Source organism: Manis javanica, chromosome 10 (assembly GCF_040802235.1).
Source record: "Manis javanica isolate MJ-LG chromosome 10, MJ_LKY, whole genome shotgun sequence".
Taxonomy (NCBI): domain Eukaryota; kingdom Metazoa; phylum Chordata; class Mammalia; order Pholidota; family Manidae; genus Manis; species Manis javanica.
Genome location: NC_133165.1, coordinates 86,806,830 through 86,826,508, shown reverse-complemented (window position 1 = coordinate 86,826,508; position 19,679 = coordinate 86,806,830). Strand labels below are relative to the sequence as shown.

General features: G+C 42.3%; 2 protein-coding genes across 2 annotated transcripts in view; one reads left to right on the top strand and one right to left on the bottom strand.

The window, feature by feature from the left end:
* LOC140843613 (RNA ligase 1-like) overlaps nucleotides 1–3,501 on the top strand; it is a 107,642-nt gene extending 104,141 nt beyond the window's left edge. The window contains exon 6 of the mRNA XM_073213527.1: nucleotides 680–3,501. Within this exon, the coding sequence (XP_073069628.1) occupies nucleotides 680–762 (83 nt within the window). The 3' untranslated portion in view covers nucleotides 763–3,501. The remainder of the gene's footprint in view (nucleotides 1–679) is intronic.
* Nucleotides 3,502–3,518: 17 nt separating this feature from the next.
* LOC118967302 (uncharacterized) overlaps nucleotides 3,519–19,679 on the bottom strand; it is a 29,409-nt gene continuing 13,248 nt past the window's right edge. The window contains exons 9-16 of the mRNA XM_073214302.1: nucleotides 18,282–18,590; nucleotides 16,237–16,566; nucleotides 14,194–14,523; nucleotides 12,131–12,457; nucleotides 10,040–10,365; nucleotides 7,961–8,288; nucleotides 5,886–6,212; nucleotides 3,519–4,148 (exon numbers count right to left, since the gene is read on the bottom strand). Of these exons, the coding sequence (XP_073070403.1) occupies nucleotides 12,240–12,457; nucleotides 14,194–14,523; nucleotides 16,237–16,566; nucleotides 18,282–18,590 (1,187 nt within the window). The 3' untranslated portion in view covers nucleotides 3,519–4,148; nucleotides 5,886–6,212; nucleotides 7,961–8,288; nucleotides 10,040–10,365; nucleotides 12,131–12,239. The remainder of the gene's footprint in view (nucleotides 4,149–5,885; nucleotides 6,213–7,960; nucleotides 8,289–10,039; nucleotides 10,366–12,130; nucleotides 12,458–14,193; nucleotides 14,524–16,236; nucleotides 16,567–18,281; nucleotides 18,591–19,679) is intronic.

The window sequence follows — 19,679 nt, the reverse complement described above, 5'->3', positions numbered from 1 at the left end:
TTATTAAAAGAACTAAAAGCTAAATTTTAACAACTGTGTAGCCTTTTGTATTTGCCTTTAAAATCTTTTCTTGCCATTCTAGTTAAATAGATAAGTATTGTTTCATAGTAACATAATTTTATTTAGGCTGTTTAGGCAAGTGCCTTAAAATTTTTCTGACAGCTTACCAAAATCAGATTTTAAGAAAGTGCTTTTACCTCTAGTTAACTCTGATATTTTCCAGAGGGCCCCTGGAACATGTCAGAGGAATTTTTTTTCTTATTGAAAAAATATTTGGCTAATTTGGCTTATTTATCTAATATATATTTACCTGGAAAACACTGTCAAAGAAGATAATGCTAAACCTTATAACTAAATGTTTTATGTTACAAAAGTATCCAAATTTTCTTATGTCAACTGTCCTATAGTAAGCTCTTATCAAATCTTTAAACATCGTCATTTATAAGTTTGCTGTCATTTATAGTCACTAATTATTTCTAAATTAGTAAAGAAATAGATTTTAGCAGAACAGGTATTGGTTACATAAGATTAAGTAAACTAAAGAAAATGATTTTGTGGCTTTTTGTCTTCAATTAATTCCAAACCTTTAGCAAAATAAAAACACCTGTTTACAGGGCAATAGAAAGAGCCTGATATTTTAATAACCTGTGGGAAAGGATATGCTTGTATTTTTAAACAGGACCCAGATACACCCGTGTGGGTACCAGACAAACTCATCAGACAAGTCTCAACCACCACCTCCTCCCCCACACAACTTCCTGAGACGGAAGTGAAAGTCCCCGCCCAAGAAAAACCTTGAAGAACTTTAGCACAGCATTTATAGAACCTCGCTCTGCAAGATTCCTGAAAAGCTCGCCAGTCGCGACCAAGTTTTCCCCCCCGCAGCAGCAGCGGCGATTAGCAAGATCAACTCCAGGAAGTGACCCTCTGACCTGAGACCAAATAAAGAACCTGACTGAGAAAGCTGAAGCTGTAGATCGCCTTCAGGGTTTGCCTATTACTCGTAAAACTCTGTTTATTGCTATGCTTAGGTCCCACCCACATTAACTATATCTCTAAATGAAAAATCTTTCCTACAGTCTGAATTATGGCGAGTTGTAACTTCTGTCAGACCAGCAACACTGCATAGACCCACAAAAAAAGCTGTTTATCAATTTCAAGCCTGTTGGTTAACTTTATATGCCTTTTCGCTATTTCAAAATTATATATCTATAAATATTAGCAAAATTATAAATTCATTATAAATTGTAATAATTGTACTCGTATTTTTGTAAAACCTAATGCAAAAGTCATTTTTATTGTGCACCATCCCCCATATTTCATAATTTCTGTTGCTTTAAACTCTATGTAGTTTAATGATTATGGGCTACAAGCACTTCATGGTACCAGCACTCTCTTACTTTGGGAAAGCGTTTTGTGGCAACTTTCATTCTTGGTATTGCTGCACTCATTACCTTAGCAACTTTCCTTTCTTTTTCAGCTGTAGCCCTAGTACAAGAGACCCACACTGCCGCTTACTGATTAGTTGTCTAAAAATGTATCATTGGCTTTAGCCACTCAAAAGTTTGATCAAAAATTAAAGTCTAAAGTTAATGCCCTTAAAGAGACCCTATTTACGGTCCTAATGTTTTTATGCTTGTACATCAGCCTTCTTATGTTATTCTTCCTGTAGTTTTAAAAGAGCCCTAGTATAATGATCCAGAAATACAAGTTCTTCAGTTTATTAATCATGCTTTAAGCCACCCAAAGCAGTTTGTAGCTGCCTTAATATTAGGAATCACTGCATTAATTACACTCATCAGCTCATTTGCATTATCCACTACAGCTTTAGTACAAGAAATCCACACACCCAACTACATAGACACTTTAAGCAAAAATGTTTCAGTAGCTTTATATTTACAAGAGCAGACTAATTTAAAAATTGAGGCATGAATTACTGTTTTAGAAAAAACCCTGCTGTATGTAGAAAATCAAGTCCAAAATTTAAAAACCCACTTTATCACCACATGTTACAGTCAGTATAATAAATTTGCATGACTCCCTACTTATAAAATTCCACCGAAACTTCTTGGGACAGTGTGAAAAATCATTTATTAGGCATTTGTGATAATTCTAATACTTCTTTAAATATGGCCAATTTACACAAAAAGATAAGAGCTACTAGTGAAACTCATGTATCCTCAGCCACAGCTCCTAAAGTTGCTAATTCTTTCCTGGCTACCCTGCGACTGTATACTACCCATACTGCTTGGTTTCCCTTTTTTATACATTTCAGAATGTCAGCATTAATTATACTCTCCCTTCTACTCCTTTTCCCAGTCTTCATCCAACTGCTGAGCAAAAGAATATGAATAACCCATTTGAAATTGAAGATGCTTCAATTAGCTGCAAAAAATAAAAAAGGGGGAGATGGTGCAGGCCATGCTGCTCATGCTGTTTGACAAGGTCAAGGCATGAGGAATCCTGAAAACAGGAAACCTCATAGCTGGCCCCTGCTGATTCCCGCACTTATTTTTGCAGTTATGATGTTGGTGATTGGGTTCATATATGGGAAATCTTATGTACTTAAGATTTATTCATCCTTAGTAAATAACATAACCCAAAATATTGACCAAAGCAGCAATTCCAGAAATGAAAGCAGTGTTATGGGACCAACTGTTCCAGGCAGACTGCCGCAAATAAGTGAGGCAGAACAGCCCGGGCCTCTCTTAAAACTAGATGCAGTTTGTCCTCCCCTTTGTAACAATTCAAACATGACTAACCGGGATTTCTTTAGAATATTGGCAGAGAAGGAGTTATGGGAACCTAGGCCATGGAAAAATCCATTCTCCCAAGAAACTTATATGAAACAGCAAAGTAATAAAGATTAATAGTCCCCACTGCCCAGGGACCCCCTTATGTTGCTTATAATATTAGAAGACACCTCTGATAACCCCCTCATAGAAAGAATTTATGAGCAAAATAAAATTTATATTTACAAATATCCCATATATAAAAGTTTATGATAAATTTATAAAATATTACTATATTAATAGTAAGGTAGTAAGTGCAGATTTAGTGTTATTATATAAAGGGTAGAGAGGACCGCAAGGCCCTCGTGCCTGTAGATGCAGGAGGAAAGGTGTAAACATCTGAAATTGTGGAATGAATATTATAAAAGAATAAGGTGTTTTTATTGTATTCATATGAATGTTAAGGAATGGGTGATAGGAGTACCATCCCTAGATTTTGGATGTAAGTCTCAACCCACATGTGTAGGATAGGATTTAATTAATAATATAGCTACACTTAATAACCAAAAGACATATCGCTTGCATTTTATATAACCTACTTAAACTTTACATAGCCTTAGACACATACCTTAGACACATATCTTAAAGTCTATATAATCTTACACGCTTAAAGTAAAAATCATAGCCGACACACTTAACCCACATGCTGTCTTACGCCATTTTCTGTTTAGAACCTAGCATGTAGCTTACATGAGTTACTAATCACAATAGACTAGGGGAAACTTAAAAATTAAATGTTAAATGGCTACTATAAGAATAAATAATGATATTTAATTAAGGGTAATAAGCTGAAATTATGTAAACTGACAGAAAAAGGATTGTATTATTCATAATTTTAAAAAATGTTCAACATTATGTAAACCATAAAAAGATACAAAAATAAAGATCCTGCTGCTTGATGTCAGATGTTACAACTTTAATTGGGTGTTTCGTCTCCTCACTGATCTCACTCGCTGACGCTGTCCTTTCCTTCATGACCCACACATCAGCTGGAGCTGGACTCCGGCACCGAGCCCATTCCAAATCTGATGTGCAAACACAGACGTGTTCTGAGGCATGCTGGCCACGTGGAAGCCAAAGGGTGTGCTCTGGCCAGCTGCACCCAGGGAGTTCGGATTCAACCCTCCCCACAAAGGGTTCTTGAGACCAGTTCTCCCACTCTGTCCTGAACCAAGCTGAATGTCCCAGTGGTGGAGCTGCTGTGGGGGTGAGCCATGCTCATCCTAGAGCCCACACTGCCAGTGGGACCTGCTAACACCCTAGACATGAAGGGCACTGAGATGGTGCTGCCAAACCCTGTTGTGCTGGTCCCGCTGCTGGTGGTCAGGGTCATAGCTGCAAAGGCCGAGGTGATGGCTGCAAAAAAAGAGGAAACATGGATCACTGTCTAATCCCATATTAAAAGGTAAATTTGAAATGGATAAGAGACCTGAATGTAAGTCATGAAACCATAAAACAGGCAAAAATCTCTTGGACATAAACATGAGTGACTTCTTCATGAATGTATCTCCCAAGGAAAGGGAAACAAAAGCAAAAATGAACAAATGGGACTATACCAAGCTTAAAAGCTTCTGTACAGTAAAGAACACCAACAACATAAGAAAAGGACATCCTACAGTATGGGAGAATATATTCATAAATGACAGATCTGATAAAGAGTTGACATCCAAAATATATAATGAGCTAACACAGCTCAACAAACAAAAAGCAAATCCAATTAAAAAATGGGCATGGGAGCTAAACACACAGTTCTCCAAAGAAGAAAATCCGATGGCCAATAGACAAATGAAGAGATGCGCCACATCGCTTGTCATCAGACAAATGCAAATTAAAACCACAATGAGATATCACCTCACACCAGGAAGGATTGCCCGCATCCAAAAGACAAACAACAACAAATGTTGATGAGGTTGTGCTGAAAGGGGAACCTTACTACACTGTTGGTGGGAATGTAAATTCGTTCAATCATTGTGAAAAGCAACATGGAGGTTCCTCAAAAAGCTCAAAATAGAAATACCATTTGAACAAGGAATTCCACTCCTAGGAATTTACTCTAAGAAGACAGCACCCCTATATTTTGAAAGAGACAGATGCACCCCTATGTTTATCACAGTACTATTTAAAACAGCCAAGAAATTGAAACAACCTAAGTGTCCATCAGTAGATGAATGGATAAAAAAGATGTGATATATATGCACACTGGAATATTATTCAGCCATAATAAGAAAAAAAGTCCTACCATTTACAACAACATGGATGGAACTACAGGGTATTGTGCTCAGTGAAATAAACCAGGTGGAGAAATACAAGTTCCAAATGATTTCACTCATCTCTGAAGTATAAGAACAAAGGAAAAACTGAAGGAACAAAACAGCAGCAGAATCACAGAATCCAAGAATGGACTAACAGTTACAAAGACTAAGGGACTGAGAAGGATGGATGGGAATGGAGGGATAAGGGCAGGGAAAAAAGGGGCATTATGCTTAGCATGTATAATGTGGGGGGCACGGGGAGGGCTGGGCTACACACAGAAGATAAGTAGTGATTCTACCGCATGTTACTACGCTGATGGACAGTGACTCTGATGGAGTTTGTGTGGGGTACTTGGTGAAGGGGGAAGCCAAATAAACATAATGTTCTTAAGGTAATTGTAAATTGATAACAAAAAAAAACCATTTTAAAAAGCCATGAATGATCTTCCCTTCTGCCTGTCTCTTAATGTCATTTTCTCTCACTTTCCTTTTTAAACCTGTAGCCACACCTGGCTCTTATCTGCTCATGACAACATAAACTCATCTCTGCCTTTGGGCCTTTGCTCCTGTGCCTACAAGGTTCTCATCACAGCCGCAGCCCCTGCTTCCAAATCTGAAACTGCAGCCATGGCCTCAGTTATCTACTGTCTCTAAAAGGCTGCTGCTGTCTACCTAAATAGCTCCTGCAGTCATGAGTTACACTGCTACCTGGTGCTATTTATGGATACCTTCTGTGATAACATCTAAATCTTTAACACAGGATACAGCTCCAAAAGCAGAGACTGTGTCAGCACTTAAGACAGTGCCTGGCACTGCACACCGAGATCATTCCAAATCTCACCTGCAATTCCAGACGTGTTCTGAGTTGTGCTGGCCACGTGGAAGGGAGAGGGTATGCTCTGGCCAGCTGCACCCAGGGAGTTCGGATTCAAGGCTCCCCAGAAAGGGTTCTTGAGACCAGTTCTCCCACTCCGTCATGACTCAAATACGAATGACCCAGTGGTGGAGCTCCTGTGGGGGGCTGCCATGCTGATCACAAAACCCCCACTGCCAGGAGGGCCTGCTGACACCCCAGACGTGATGGGCGATAAAGTAGTACTGCCGAACACTGAGCGACTGGTCCCGCTGCTGGTGGTCAGGGTCATAGGTGGAAAGGCCGAGGTGATGGCTGCAAAAAAGGAGGAGACCTGGATCACTGTCTAACCCAATACATAAAAGTAAATTTGAAATGGATCAAACACCTGAATGTAAACCATGAAACCAGAAAACTCTTAGACAAAGACAGGCAAAAATCTGTTGGACATAAACATGAGTGACTTCTTCATGAACGTATCTCCCAAGGAAAGGGAAACAAAAGCAAAAATGAACAAAAGGGACTATATCAAGCTTAAAAGCTTCTGTACAGTAAAGAACACCATCAACAGAAGAAAAGGACATCCTACAGTATGGGAGAATATATTCATAAATGACAGATCTGATTAAAGGTCGACATCCAAAATATATAATGAGCTAACACAGCTCAACAAACAAAAAGCAAATATTCCAATTAAAAAATGGGCATGGGAGATAAACAGACAGTTCTCCAAAGAAGAAATACAGATGGCCAATAGACACATGAAATCATGTATCATATCGCTTATCATCAGAGAAATGCCAATTAAGACCACAATGAGATATCACCTCACACCAGGAAGGCTCGCCGCCATACAAAACACAAACAACAAATGTATGTGAGGTTGTACAGAAATCGGAACCCTCTTACCCTGTCGCTGGGAATGTAAATTCGTTCAACCATTGTGAAAAGCAATATGGAGGTTCCTCAAAAAACTCAAAATAGAAATACCATTTGACCCAGTAATTCCACACCAAGGAATTTACCCTAAGAATACAGATGCCCAGTTCGAAAAAAGACAGATGCACCCCTATATTTATCGCAGCACTATTCAAAACAGCCAAGAAATGGAAACAAAGTGTCCATAAGTAGACGAATGGATAAAAAAGATTTGATACATATGCACAATGGAATATAATTCAGCTATAAGAAGAAAACAAATCCTACCATTTGCAACAACATGGATGGAGCTTGAGGGACTTATGTTCAGTGAAATAAGTGAGGTGGAGAAAGGAGTACCAAATGATTTCAGTCATCTCGGGAGTATAAGGGCAAAGGAAAAACTGAAGGAACAAAACAGCAGCAGAATCACAGAACCCAAGAATGGACTAACAGTTACCAAAGGGAAAGGGACTGAGGAGGATGGGTGGGAAGGGAGGATAAGGGCAGGGAAAAAGAAAGAGGACATTATGATTAGCATGTATAATGTGGTGGGTCACGGGGAGGGCTAGGCTACACAGAGAAGACAAGCAGTGATTCTACAACATGTTACTATGCTGATGGACAGTGACTCTAAGGGGTTTCTGCGGGGTACTTGGTGAAGAGGGGAGCCAAATAAACATAATGTTTTTAAGATAATTGTACAGAGATACCAAAAAAAAAAGCATTTGAACGGCTGTGAATGATCTTCCTTTCTGCCTGTTTCTTAATGTCATTTTATCCCACTTTCCTTAATAACCTCTAGCCACACCTGGCTCTTCTCTGCTCATGAAAACATAAGTTCATCTCTGCCTTCGGACTTTTGCTCCTGTGCCGGTAACATTCTCATCCCGACTCGCTGTCCATTCTCCCAACTCTGGAAATGCAGCCATGGCCTCACTTTGTTATTGTCTCAGAAAGGCTGCCACTGTCTACCTAAATAGCTCCTCTGGTTGATGAGTTACACTGCTACATGACGCTGTTTACAGATAACTTTTGTGATAACATCTAAATCTTCACCACAGCATACAGCTCCGAAAGCAGAGACTGTGTCAGCACTTAAGACAGCACCTGGCAATGCACCCCGAGCCCATTCCGAATCTCACCTGCAATCCCAGATGTGTTCTGAGGCGTCCTGGCCATGTGGAAGGGAGAGGGTGTGCTCTGGCCAGCTGCACCCAGGGAGTTCGGATTCAAGGCTCCCCAGAAAGGGATCCTGAAACCAGTTCTCCCACTCCGTCCTAACCCACAGCTGAATGTCCCAGTGGTGGAGCTGCTGTGGGGGGGCAGCCATGCTCATACTGAAGCCCCCACTGCCAGCAGGACCTGCTCACACCCTGGACGTGAAGGGCAGTGAGATAGTGCTGCCAAACCCTGTTGTACTGGTCCCGCTGCTGCTGGTCAGGGTCATAGCTGCAAAGGCTGAGGTGATGGCTGCAAAAAAGGAGGAAACATGGATCACTGTCTAACACTATACACAAAAGTAAATTCAAAATGGATCAAAGACCTGAATTTAAGTCATGATATCATAAAACTCTTAGACAAAAACAGGCAAAAATCTCTTGGACATGAACATGAGTGACTTCTTCATGAACGTATGTCCCCAGGCAAGGGAAACAAAAGCAAATATGAACAAATGGTACTATATCAAGCTTAAAAGCTTCTGTACAGTAAAGAACACCAACAAAATAAGAAAAGGACATCCTACAGTATGGGAGAATATATTCATAAATGACAGATCTGATAAAGAGTTGACATCCAAAATATATAATGAGCTAACACAGCTCAACAAACAAAAAGCAAATAATCCAGTTAAAAAATTGGCAGGGGAGCTGAACAGACAGTTCTCCAAAGAAGAAAATCCAATGGCCAATAGACAAATTAAGAGATGCACCACATCACTTGTCATCAGACAAATGCAAATTAAAACCACAATGAGATATCACCTCACACCAGTAAGGATTGCCGCCATCCAAAAGACAAACAACAAGAAATGCTGGCGAGGTTGTGGTGAAAGAGGAACCTTACTACACTGTTGGTGGGAATGTAAATTCATTCAACCATTGTGAAAAGCAATATGGAGGTTCCTCAAAAAGCACAAAATAGAAATACTATTTGTACAAGGAATTCCACTCCTAGGAATTTACTCTAAGAAGACAGCACCCAGTTTGAAAAAGACAGATGCACCCCTATGTTTATCGCAGCACTATTTACAACAGTCAAGAAATTGAAACAACCTAAGTGTCCATCAGTAGATGAATGGATAAAGAAGATGTGATACATATACACACTGGAATATTATTCAGCCATAATAAAAAAAGTCCTACCATTTGCCACAACATGGATGGAACTACAGGGTATTATGCTCAGTGAAATAAGCCAGGTGGAGAAATACAAGTTCCAAATGATTTCACTCATCTCTGGAGTATAAGAACAAAGGAAAAACTGAAGGAACAAAACAGCAGCAGAATCACAGAATCCAAGAATGGACTAACAGTTACAAAGGGAAAGGGACTGTGGAGGATGGATGGGAATGGAGGAATAAGGGCAGGGAAAAAGAAAGGGGGCATTACGCTTAGCATGTATAATGTGGGGGGCACGGGGAGGGCTGGGCTACACACAGAAGATAAGTAGTGATTCTACCGCATGTTACTACGCTGATGGACAGTGACTCTGATGGAATTTGTGTGGGGTACTTGGTGAAGGGGAAAGCCAAATCAAAATAATGTTCTTAAGGTAATTGTAGATTGATAACAAAAAAAAATGTTTTTTAAAGGCTCTAAATGATCTTCCTTTCTGCCTGTCTCTTAATGTCATTTTATCTCACTTTCCTTTTTAAACCTGTAGCCACACCTGGCTCTTATCTGCTCATGGAAACATAAGCTAATCTCTGCCTTTGGGCCATTGCTCCTGTGCCTACAAGGTTCTCACCCCAGCTGCTGTCCCTACTCCCAATTCTGGAACAGTGGCCATGGCCTCAGTTATCTACTGTCTCTAAAAGACTCTCGCTGTCTACCTAAATAGCACTTCCAGTCTTGAGTTACACTGCTACCTGGTGCTTTTTATGGATAACTTCTGTGATAACATCTAAATCTTCAACACAGGGTCCAGCTCCAAAAGCAGAGACTGTGTCAGCACTTAGGACAGCGCCTGGCACTGCACACCGAGCCCATTCCAAATCTCACCTGCAATCCCAGACGTGTCCTGAGGTGTGCTGGCCATGTGGATGGGAGAGGGTGTGCTCTGGCCAGCTGCACCCAGGGAGTTCTCATTCAAGGCACCCCAGAAAGGGTTCTTGAGACCAGTTCTGCCACTCCGTCCTGACCCAAATCCGAATGACCGGGTGGTGGAGCTGTTGTTGGGGACAGCCATGCTGATCACAAAACCCCACTGCCTGCGGGACCTGCTGACACCCTGGACGTGATGAGTGATAAAGTAGTGCTGCCGACCACTGACCTACTGGTCCCGCTGCTTGTGGTCAGGGTCATAGCTGCAAAGGCCGAGGTGATGGCTGCAAAAAAGGTGGAGACATGGATCATTGTCTAACCCAATACACAAAACTAAATTCAAAATGGATCAAAGACCTGAATGTAAGCCATGAAACCAGAAAACTCTTAGACAAAGACAGGCAAAAATCTGTTGGACATAAACATGAGTGACTTCTTCATGAACGTATCTCCCAAGGAAAGGGAAACAAAAGCAAAAATGAACAAATGGGACTATATCAAGCTTTAAAGCTTCTGTAAAGTAAAGAACACCATCAATGGAAAAAAATGACATCCTACAGTACGGGAGAATATATTTATAAATGACAGATCTGATTAAGGGTCAACATCCAAAATATATAATGAGCTAACACAGCTCAACAAACAAAAAGCAAATAATCCAATTAAAAAATAGGCATGGGTGTAAAACAGACAGTTCTCCAAAGAAGAAATTCAGTTGGCCAATAGACACATGAAATCATGTGTCTTATCGCTAGTCATCAGAAAAAAGCCAATTAAGACCACAATGAGATATAACCTCACACCAGGAAGGATCGCTGCCATACAAAACACACACAGCAGCAAACGTTGGTGAGGTTGTGGAGAAATCGGAACCCTCCTACCCTGTCGCTGGGAATGTAAATTCGTTCAACCATTGTGAAAAGCCATATGGAGGTTCCTCAAAAAGCTCAAAATAGAAATACCATTTGAACCAGTAATTCAACACCAAGGAATTTACCCTAAGAATACAGATGCCCAGTTCAAAAAAAGACAGATGCACCCCTATATTTATCGCAGCACTATTCAAAACAGCCAAGAAATGGAAACAAACTAAGTGTCCATTAGTACACGAATGGATAAAAAAGATTTGATACATATGCACAATGGAATATAATTCAGCTATAAGAAGAAAACAAATCCTACCATTTGCAACAACATGGATGGAGCTAGAGGGTATTATCTTCAGTGAAATAAGTGAAGTGGAGAAAGACAAGTACCAAATGATTTCAGTCATCTCGGGAGTATAAGGGTAAAGGAAAAACTGAAGGAACAAAACAGCAGCAGAATCACAGTACCCAAGAATGGACTAACAGTTACCAAAAGGACAGGAACCAAGGAGGATGGGTGAGAAGGGAGGGATAACGGCATGGAAAAAGAAAGGGGGCATTATGATTAGCATGTATAATATGGGGGGGGTGCACAGGGAGGGCTACAGTACACACAGAAGACAAGTAATGATTCTACAGCATGTTACTATGCTGATGGACAGTGACTCTAATGGGGATGGTGCAGGGTACATGTGAAGGGCGGGGCCAAATGAAAATAATTTTCTTAAGGTAATTGTAGATTGATACCAAAAAACAAAAAAGCCACTTTAAAAAGCCGTGAATTATCTTCATTTCTGCCTGCCTCTTAATGTCATTTTATCCCATCTGCCTATTTAAACCTCTAGCCACACTGGCTCTTCTCTGCTCACAAAAATATAACATTGTCTCTGCCTTCCTGCCTTTGCTCCTCTGCCTGCAAAATACTCAACACCAGACGAGGTACCAGCTCCAAACTCTGAAGTTGCAGTCATTGTCTCAGTTTCCTATTGTCTCAGAAAGGCTGCCGCTGACTACCTAAATAGATCCTCTGGTGATGAATTACACTGGTACCTGATACTCTTTATAGAAAACTTCCCTGATAACATCTAAATCTTCACCACAGCACACAGCTCCGAAAGCAGAGACACTGTCATCACATAAAACAGAACCTGGCACTGCAGAACGAGTTCATTCCAAATCTCACCTGCAATCTCAGACGTGCTCTGGGCTATGCTGGCCATGTGGAAGGAAGAGGGTGTGCTCTGGCCAGCTGTACCCAGGGAGCTAGGTTTTAAGGCTCCCCAAAAAGGGTTCTACAGATGAGTTCTCCCACTCTGTCCTGACCCACAGCAAAATGCCGAAGTGGAGGGGCTGCTGTGGGGGGCAGGCACGCATGTCCCAAAGCCCCCATTGCCAGTGGGGCCTGCAGACACCATAGATGTGAAGGGAGCTGAGATGGTGCTGCCGAACCCGGATATCCTGGTGCCACAGCTGGTGCGCTGGGTCACAGCTCCAAAGCCGGAGGTGATGGCTGTAAAAAAGGAGCAAACATGGATCATTGTCTAACCCCATACACAAAAGTAAAATCAAAACTGATCAAACCCCCGAAAGTAAACCAAGAAACCATAAAACACTTAGAGAAAGACAGGCGAAAATATCTTGGACATAAACATGAGCGACTTCTTCGGCAACATATCTCCCCAGGGAAAGAAAGGAAAAATGAACAAATGGGACTATGTCAAGCTTAAAAGCTTCTGTACAGTTAAGGGCACCATCAACAGAACAAAAGGGCATCCTACAGTATGGGAGAATATACTCATAAATGACACATCCAATAAAGGGTTGACATCCAAAATATATAAAGACCTAACACACCTCAACAAACAAAATGCAAATATTCCAATGAAAATGTGGGCAGGGGAGCTGAACAGGCAGTTCTCCAAAGAAGAAATTCAGGTGGCCAATAGACACATGAAAAATGTACCACATCGCTTATAATCACAGAAATGCATATAAAAACCACAATGAGATATCACCTCACACCAGTAAGGATCGCCACCATACAAAACACAAACCACAACCAATCTTGGCAAGGTTGAGGAGAGAGGGGAACCATCCTACACGGCTGCTGGGAATGAAAATTAATTCAAACACTGAGGGAAGCAATATGGAGGTTCCACAAAAACCTCAAAATGGAAATACCGTTTGACCCAACAATACAGATCCTGGGAATTTACCCGAAGAATACAGCAGCCTAATTTTGAAAACGACAGAACAGACATACCCGTATGTTTATCGCAGCACTATTTACAACAGCCAAGAAATGGAAACAAACTACGTGTCCATCAGTACATGAATGTATGCACAATGGAATATAATTCAGCCTAAAGAAGAAAGCGATTCCTACCATTTGCAACAACATGGTTGGAGCTAGGGGGAATTATGCTCAGTGAAATAAGCGAGGTGGAGAAAGACGAGTACCAAATGATTTCACTCATCTCGGGAGTATAGGAGCAAAGGAAAAACTGAAGGAACAAAACAGCAGCAGAATCACAGAACCCAAGAATGGACTAACAGTGACCAAAGAGAAAGGGACTGAGGAGGATGGGTGGGAAGGGAGGGATAAGGCAGGGAAAAAGAAAGGGGGCATTATGATTAGCATGTATAATGTGGGGGGGCACAGGGAGGGCTAGGCTACACACAGAAGACAAGTAGTGATTCTACAGCATGTTACTATGCTCATGGACAGTGACTCTAATGGGGTTTGTGCAGGGTACTTGGTGAAGAGGGGAGCCAAATAAACATAATGTTCTGAAGGTAACTGTAGATAGATACCAAAGGAAAAAAAACATTCTAAACGCCGTGAATGTTCTTCCTTTCTGCCTGTCTCTTAATGTCAGTTTATCCCACTTTCCTTTATAACCTCTAGCCACACCTGGCTCTTCTCTGCTCACGAAAACATAAGCTTATCTCTGCCTTTGGGCCTCTGCTCCTGCGCCTGTAACATCCTCACCGCCAGCCACTGTCCCTGCTCCCATCACTGGAGCTGCGGCCATGGCCTCAGTTTGTTATTGTCTCAGAAAGGCTGCCGCTGACTACGTAATAGCTCCACTGGTTATGAGCTACAAGGCTACCTGATGTTGTGTACCGATAACTTTTGTGATAACATCTAAATCTTCACCATAGCATACGGCTCCGAGAGCAGAGTCTGTGTCAGCACTTAAGACAGCACCTGGCACTGCAGAACGAGCCCATTCCAAATCTCACCTGCAAACCCAGGAGTGTTCCGAGGCGTGGTGGCCACATGGAAAGTAGATGGTGTGCTCTGGCCACCTGCACCCAGGGAGCTCGGTTTTAAGGCTCCCCAAAAAGGGTTCTTGAGACCAGGTCTCCCACTCTGTGCTGACCCACAGCCAAATGCCCCCCCAGTGGCGGGGCTGCTGTGGGGGGCAGGCACGCGTGTCCCAAAGCCCCCACTGCCAGTGGGGCCAGCTGACACCATAGATGTGAAGGGCGCTGAGACGGTGCTGCCGAACCCGGATGTCCTGGTCCCACAGCTGGTGGGCTGGGTCACCGCTCTAAAGTCGGAGGTGATGGCTGCAAAAAAGGAGCAAACATGGATCATTGTCTAACCCCATACACAAAAGTAAAATCAAAACTGATTGAACCCCCGAAAGTAAGCCAAGAAACCATAAAACACTTAGAGAAAGACAGGTGAAAATATCTTGGACATAAACATGAGCGACTTCTTCGTCAACATATCTCTCCAGGGAAATAAAAGTGAACAAATGGGACTATGTCAAGCTTAAAAGCTTCTGTACAGTTCAGGGCACCATCAACAGAACAAAAGGGCATCCTACAGTATGGGAGAATATATTCATAAATGACACATCCAATAAAGGGTTGACATCCAAAATATATAAAGAGCTAACACACCTCAACAAACAAAATGAAAACGTTCCAATGAAAATGTGGGCAGGGGAGCTCAACAGGCAGTTCTCCAAAGAAGAAATTCAGGTGTGAAAAGATGTACCACTTCACTTGTCATCAGAGAAATGAAAATTAAAACCACAATGAGATATCACCTCACACCAGTAAGGATAGCCACCATCCAAAAGACAAACCACAACAAATGTTGGCAAGGTTGTGGAGAGAGGTGAACCCTCCTACACTGTTGCTGGCAATGTAAATTCGTTCAACCATTGTGGAAAGCAATATGGACGTTCCTCAAAAAGCTCAAAATAGAAACACCATGTGACCCAGGAATACCGCTCCTAGGAATTTACCCTAAGAATACAGCAGCCCATTTTGAAAAAAAACAGACGTACCCCTATGTTTATCGCAGCACTATTTACAACAGCCAAAAAATGGAAACAACCTACGTGTCCATCAGTACATGAATGTATGCACAATGGAATATAATTCAGCCTTAAGAAGAAAACGATTCCTACCATTTGCAACAACATGGTTGGAGCTAGGGGGGATTATGCTCAGTGAAATAAGCGAGGTGGAGAAAGACGAGTACCAAATGATTTCACTCATCTCGGGAGTATAGGAGCAAAGGAAAAACTGAAGGAACAAAACAGCAGCAGAATCACAGAACCCAAGAATGGACTAACAGTGACCAAAGAGAAAGGGACTGAGGAGGATGGGTGGGAAGGGAGGGATAAGGCAGGGAAAAAGAAAGGGGGCATTATGATTAGCATGTATAATGTGGGGGGGCACAGGGAGGGCTAGGCTACACACAGAAGACAAGTAGTGATTCTACAGCATGTTACTATGCTCATGGACAGTGACTCTAATGGGGTTTGTGCAGGGTACTTGGTGAAGAGGGGAGCCAAATAAACATAATGTTCTGAAGGTAACTGTAGATAGATACCAAAGGAAAAAAAACATTCTAAACGCCGTGAATGTTCTTCCTTTCTGCCTGTCTCTTAATGTCAGTTTATCCCACTTTCCTTTATAACCTCTAGCCACACCTGGCTCTTCTCTGCTCACGAAAACATAAGCTTATCTCTGCCTTTGGGCCTCTGCTCCTGCGCCTGTAACGTCCTCACCGCCAGCCACTGTCCCTGCTCCCATCACTGGAGCTGCGGCCATGGCCTCAGTTTGTTATTGTCTCAGAAAGGCTGCCGCTGACTACGTAATAGCTCCACTGTTATGAGTTACAAGGCTACCTGATGTTGTGTACTGATAACTTTTGTGATAACATCTAAATCTTCACCACAGCATACGGCTCCGAGAGCGGAGACTGTGTCAGCACTTAAGACAGCACCTGGCACTGCAGACCGAGCCCATTCCAAATCTCACCTGCAAACCCAGGAGTGTTCTGAGGCGTGGTGGCCACATGGAAAGTAGATGGTGTGCTCTGGCCACCTGCACCCAGGGAGCTCGGTTTTAAGGCTCCCCAAAAAGGGTTCTTGAGACCAGGTCTCCCACTCTGTGCTGACCCACAGCCAAATGCCCCCCCAGTGGCGGGGCTGCTGTGGGGGGCAGGCACGCGTGTCCCAAAGCCCCCACTGATAGTGGGGCCTGCTGACACCATAGATGTGAAGGGCGCTGAGACGTTGCTGCCGAACCCGGATGTCCTGGTCCCACAGCTGGTGGGCTGGGTCACAGCTCCAAAGCCAGAGGTGATGGCTGCAAAGAAGGAGCAAACATGGATCATTGTCTAACCCCATACACAAAAGAAAATTTAAAATTGATCAAACCCCTGAATGTAATCCAAGAAACCATAAAACACTTAGAGAAAGACAGGTGAAAATATCTTGGACATAAACATGAGCGACTTCTTCGTCAACATATCTCTCCAGGGAAATAAAAGTGAACAAATGGGACTATGTCAAGCTTAAAAGCTTCTGTACAGTTCAGGGCACCATCAACAGAACAAAAGGGCATCCTACAGTATGGGAGAATATACTCATAAATGACACATCCAATAAAGGGTTGACATCCAAAATATATAAAGAGCTAACACACCTCAACAAACAAAATGAAAACGTTCCAATGAAAATGTGGGCAGGGGAGCTCAACAGGCAGTTCTCCAAAGAAGAAATTCAGGTGTGAAAAGATGTACCACTTCACTTGTCATCAGAGAAATGAAAATTAAAACCACAATGAGATATCACCTCACGCCTGTAAGGATCGCCACCATCCAACAGACAAACCACAACAAATGTTGGCAAGGTTGTGGAGAGAGGTGAACCCTCCTACACTGTTGGAGGCAATGTAAATTCGTTCAACCATTGTGGAAAGCAATATGGAGGTTCCTCAAAAAGCTCAAAATAGAAATACCATTTGACCCAGGAATAACAGTCGTAGGAATTTACCCTAAGAATACAGCAGCCCATTTTGAAAAAGACAGATGCACCCCTATGTTTATGTCAGCACTATTTATAATATCCATGAAATGGAAGCAACCTGAATGTCCATCAGTAGATGAATGGATAAAGAGGGTGTGGTACATATATGCAATGGAATATTATTCAGCCAAGAGAATAAAACAAATCCTACCATTTGCAACAACAGGGATGGAGCTGGTGGATATTATGCTCAGTGAAATAACCGAGACAGAGAAAGACAAGTATCAAATGATTTCACTCATCTCTGGAATATAGGAAGAAAGAAAAACTGAAGGAACAAAAGAGCAGCAGAATCACAGAACCCAAGAATGGACCACCTACTGAAGTGGACAAAAGGTAAAGGGACTGAGCAGGATGCATGAGAAGGGAGGGATAAGGATAGGAAAAAGAAGGGGGGCCGTACAAATTGCATATATAATGTGGGCAGGGGGCAACACAGAGAAGACAAGGGGTCCTTCTACAGCATCTTACTACACTGATGGACAGTGACGATAATAGGGTTCGTTGGGGGGGACTTGTTGAAGGGGGAAGCCTAGTAAACATAATGTTCTTCATGTAATTGCAGATTAATACCAAAAAATAAAATACATTTTAAAAGGCCATGAATGATCTTCCTTACTGCCTGTCTCTTAACGTCATTTTATCCCACTTTCCTTTTTAAACCTCTAGCCGCACCTGGTTCTCTGCTCATGAAAACATAAGGTCGTTTCTGACTTCGGGCCTTTGCTCCTGTGCCTTGAACGCCCTCACCCCCAGCCGCTGTCCCTGCTCCCAACTCTGGAACTACAGTCATGGCCTTGGTTTCCTATTGTCTCAGAAAGGCTCCCACTGCCAGCCTAAATAGCTCCTCCGGTTATAAGTTACACTGCTACCTGACGCTGTTTACAGATAACATCTGTCTCTTCACCACAGCATAGAGCTCCAAGAGTGTAGACTATGTTAGCATTTAAAACAGCACCTGGCTCTGCAGACCGAGCCCCTTCCAAATCTCACCTGCAAGCACAGACGTGTTCTGAGGTGTGCTGGCCACATAGATGCCAAACAGTGTGCTCTGGCCAGCTGTACCAAGGGAGTTCTGACTCAGGCATCCCCAGAAATGGGCCGTGCCACCAGTTCTCCCACTCCGTCCAGCCACAAAGTCGAATGCCCCAGTGGTGGAGCTGTTGTGGGGGGCTGACATGCTCATCCCAAAGTCCCCACTGCCAGCGCGGCCTGCTGACACCCTAGATGTGTAGTGTGATGAGGTTGTGCTGCCACCGCTGCTGGTGTTCTGGGTCACAGCTCCAAAGTCCGAGGTGGTGGCTGCAAAAGAGGAGGAAATGAGGATCATTGTCTAACCCTATACACAAAGTATATTCAAAATGGATCAAAGACCTGAATGTAAGCCATGAAACATTAAACTCTTAGAAAAAACATAAGCAAAAATCTCTTGGACATGAACATGAGTGACTATTTCATGAACATATCTCCCCCGGCAAGGGAAACAAAAGCAAAAATGAACAAATAGGACTACATCAAGCTGAAAAGCTTCTGTACAGGGAAAGACACCATCAATAGAACAAAAAGGCATCCTATAGTATGAGAGAATATATTCATAAATGACAGATATAATAAAGGGTTGACATCAACAACGTATAAAGAGCTCACACACCTCAACAAACAAAAAGCAAATAATCCAATTAAAAAATGGGCAGAGGAGCTGAACAGACAGTTCTCCGAAGAAGAAATTCAGATGGCCAACAGACACATGAAAAGATGCTCCACATCGCTAGTCATCAGAAAATGCAAATTAAAACCAGAATGAGATATCACCTCACACCAGTAAGGATAGCCACCATCGAAAACACAAACAACAACAAATGCTGGCGAGGATTCGGAGAAAGGGGAATCCTCCTCCCCTGGAGGTGGGAATGTAATTTAGTTCAATCACTGTGGAAAGCAGTATGGAGGTTCCTCAAAAAATTCAAAATAGAAATACCATTTGACCCAGGAATACCACCTCTAGGAATTTACCCTAAGAATGCAGAAGCCCAATTTTAAAAAGACAGATGTACCCCTATGTTTATCACAGCACTATTTACAATAGCCAAGAAATGGAAGGAACCTAAGTGTCCATCAGTAGATGAATGGATAAAGAAGATGTGATACATATACACAATGGAATATTAATCAGCCATAAGAAGAAAACAAATCCTACCATTTGCAACAACATGGATGGATCTAGAGGGTATTATGGTCAGTGAAATAAGCCAGGTGGAGAAAGACAAGTACCAAATGATTTCACTCATCTCAGGAATATAAGAACAAAGGAAAAACAGAAGGAACAAAACAGCAGCAGAATCACAGAACCCAAGAAAGGACAACAGTTACCAAATAGAAAGGGACTGGGGA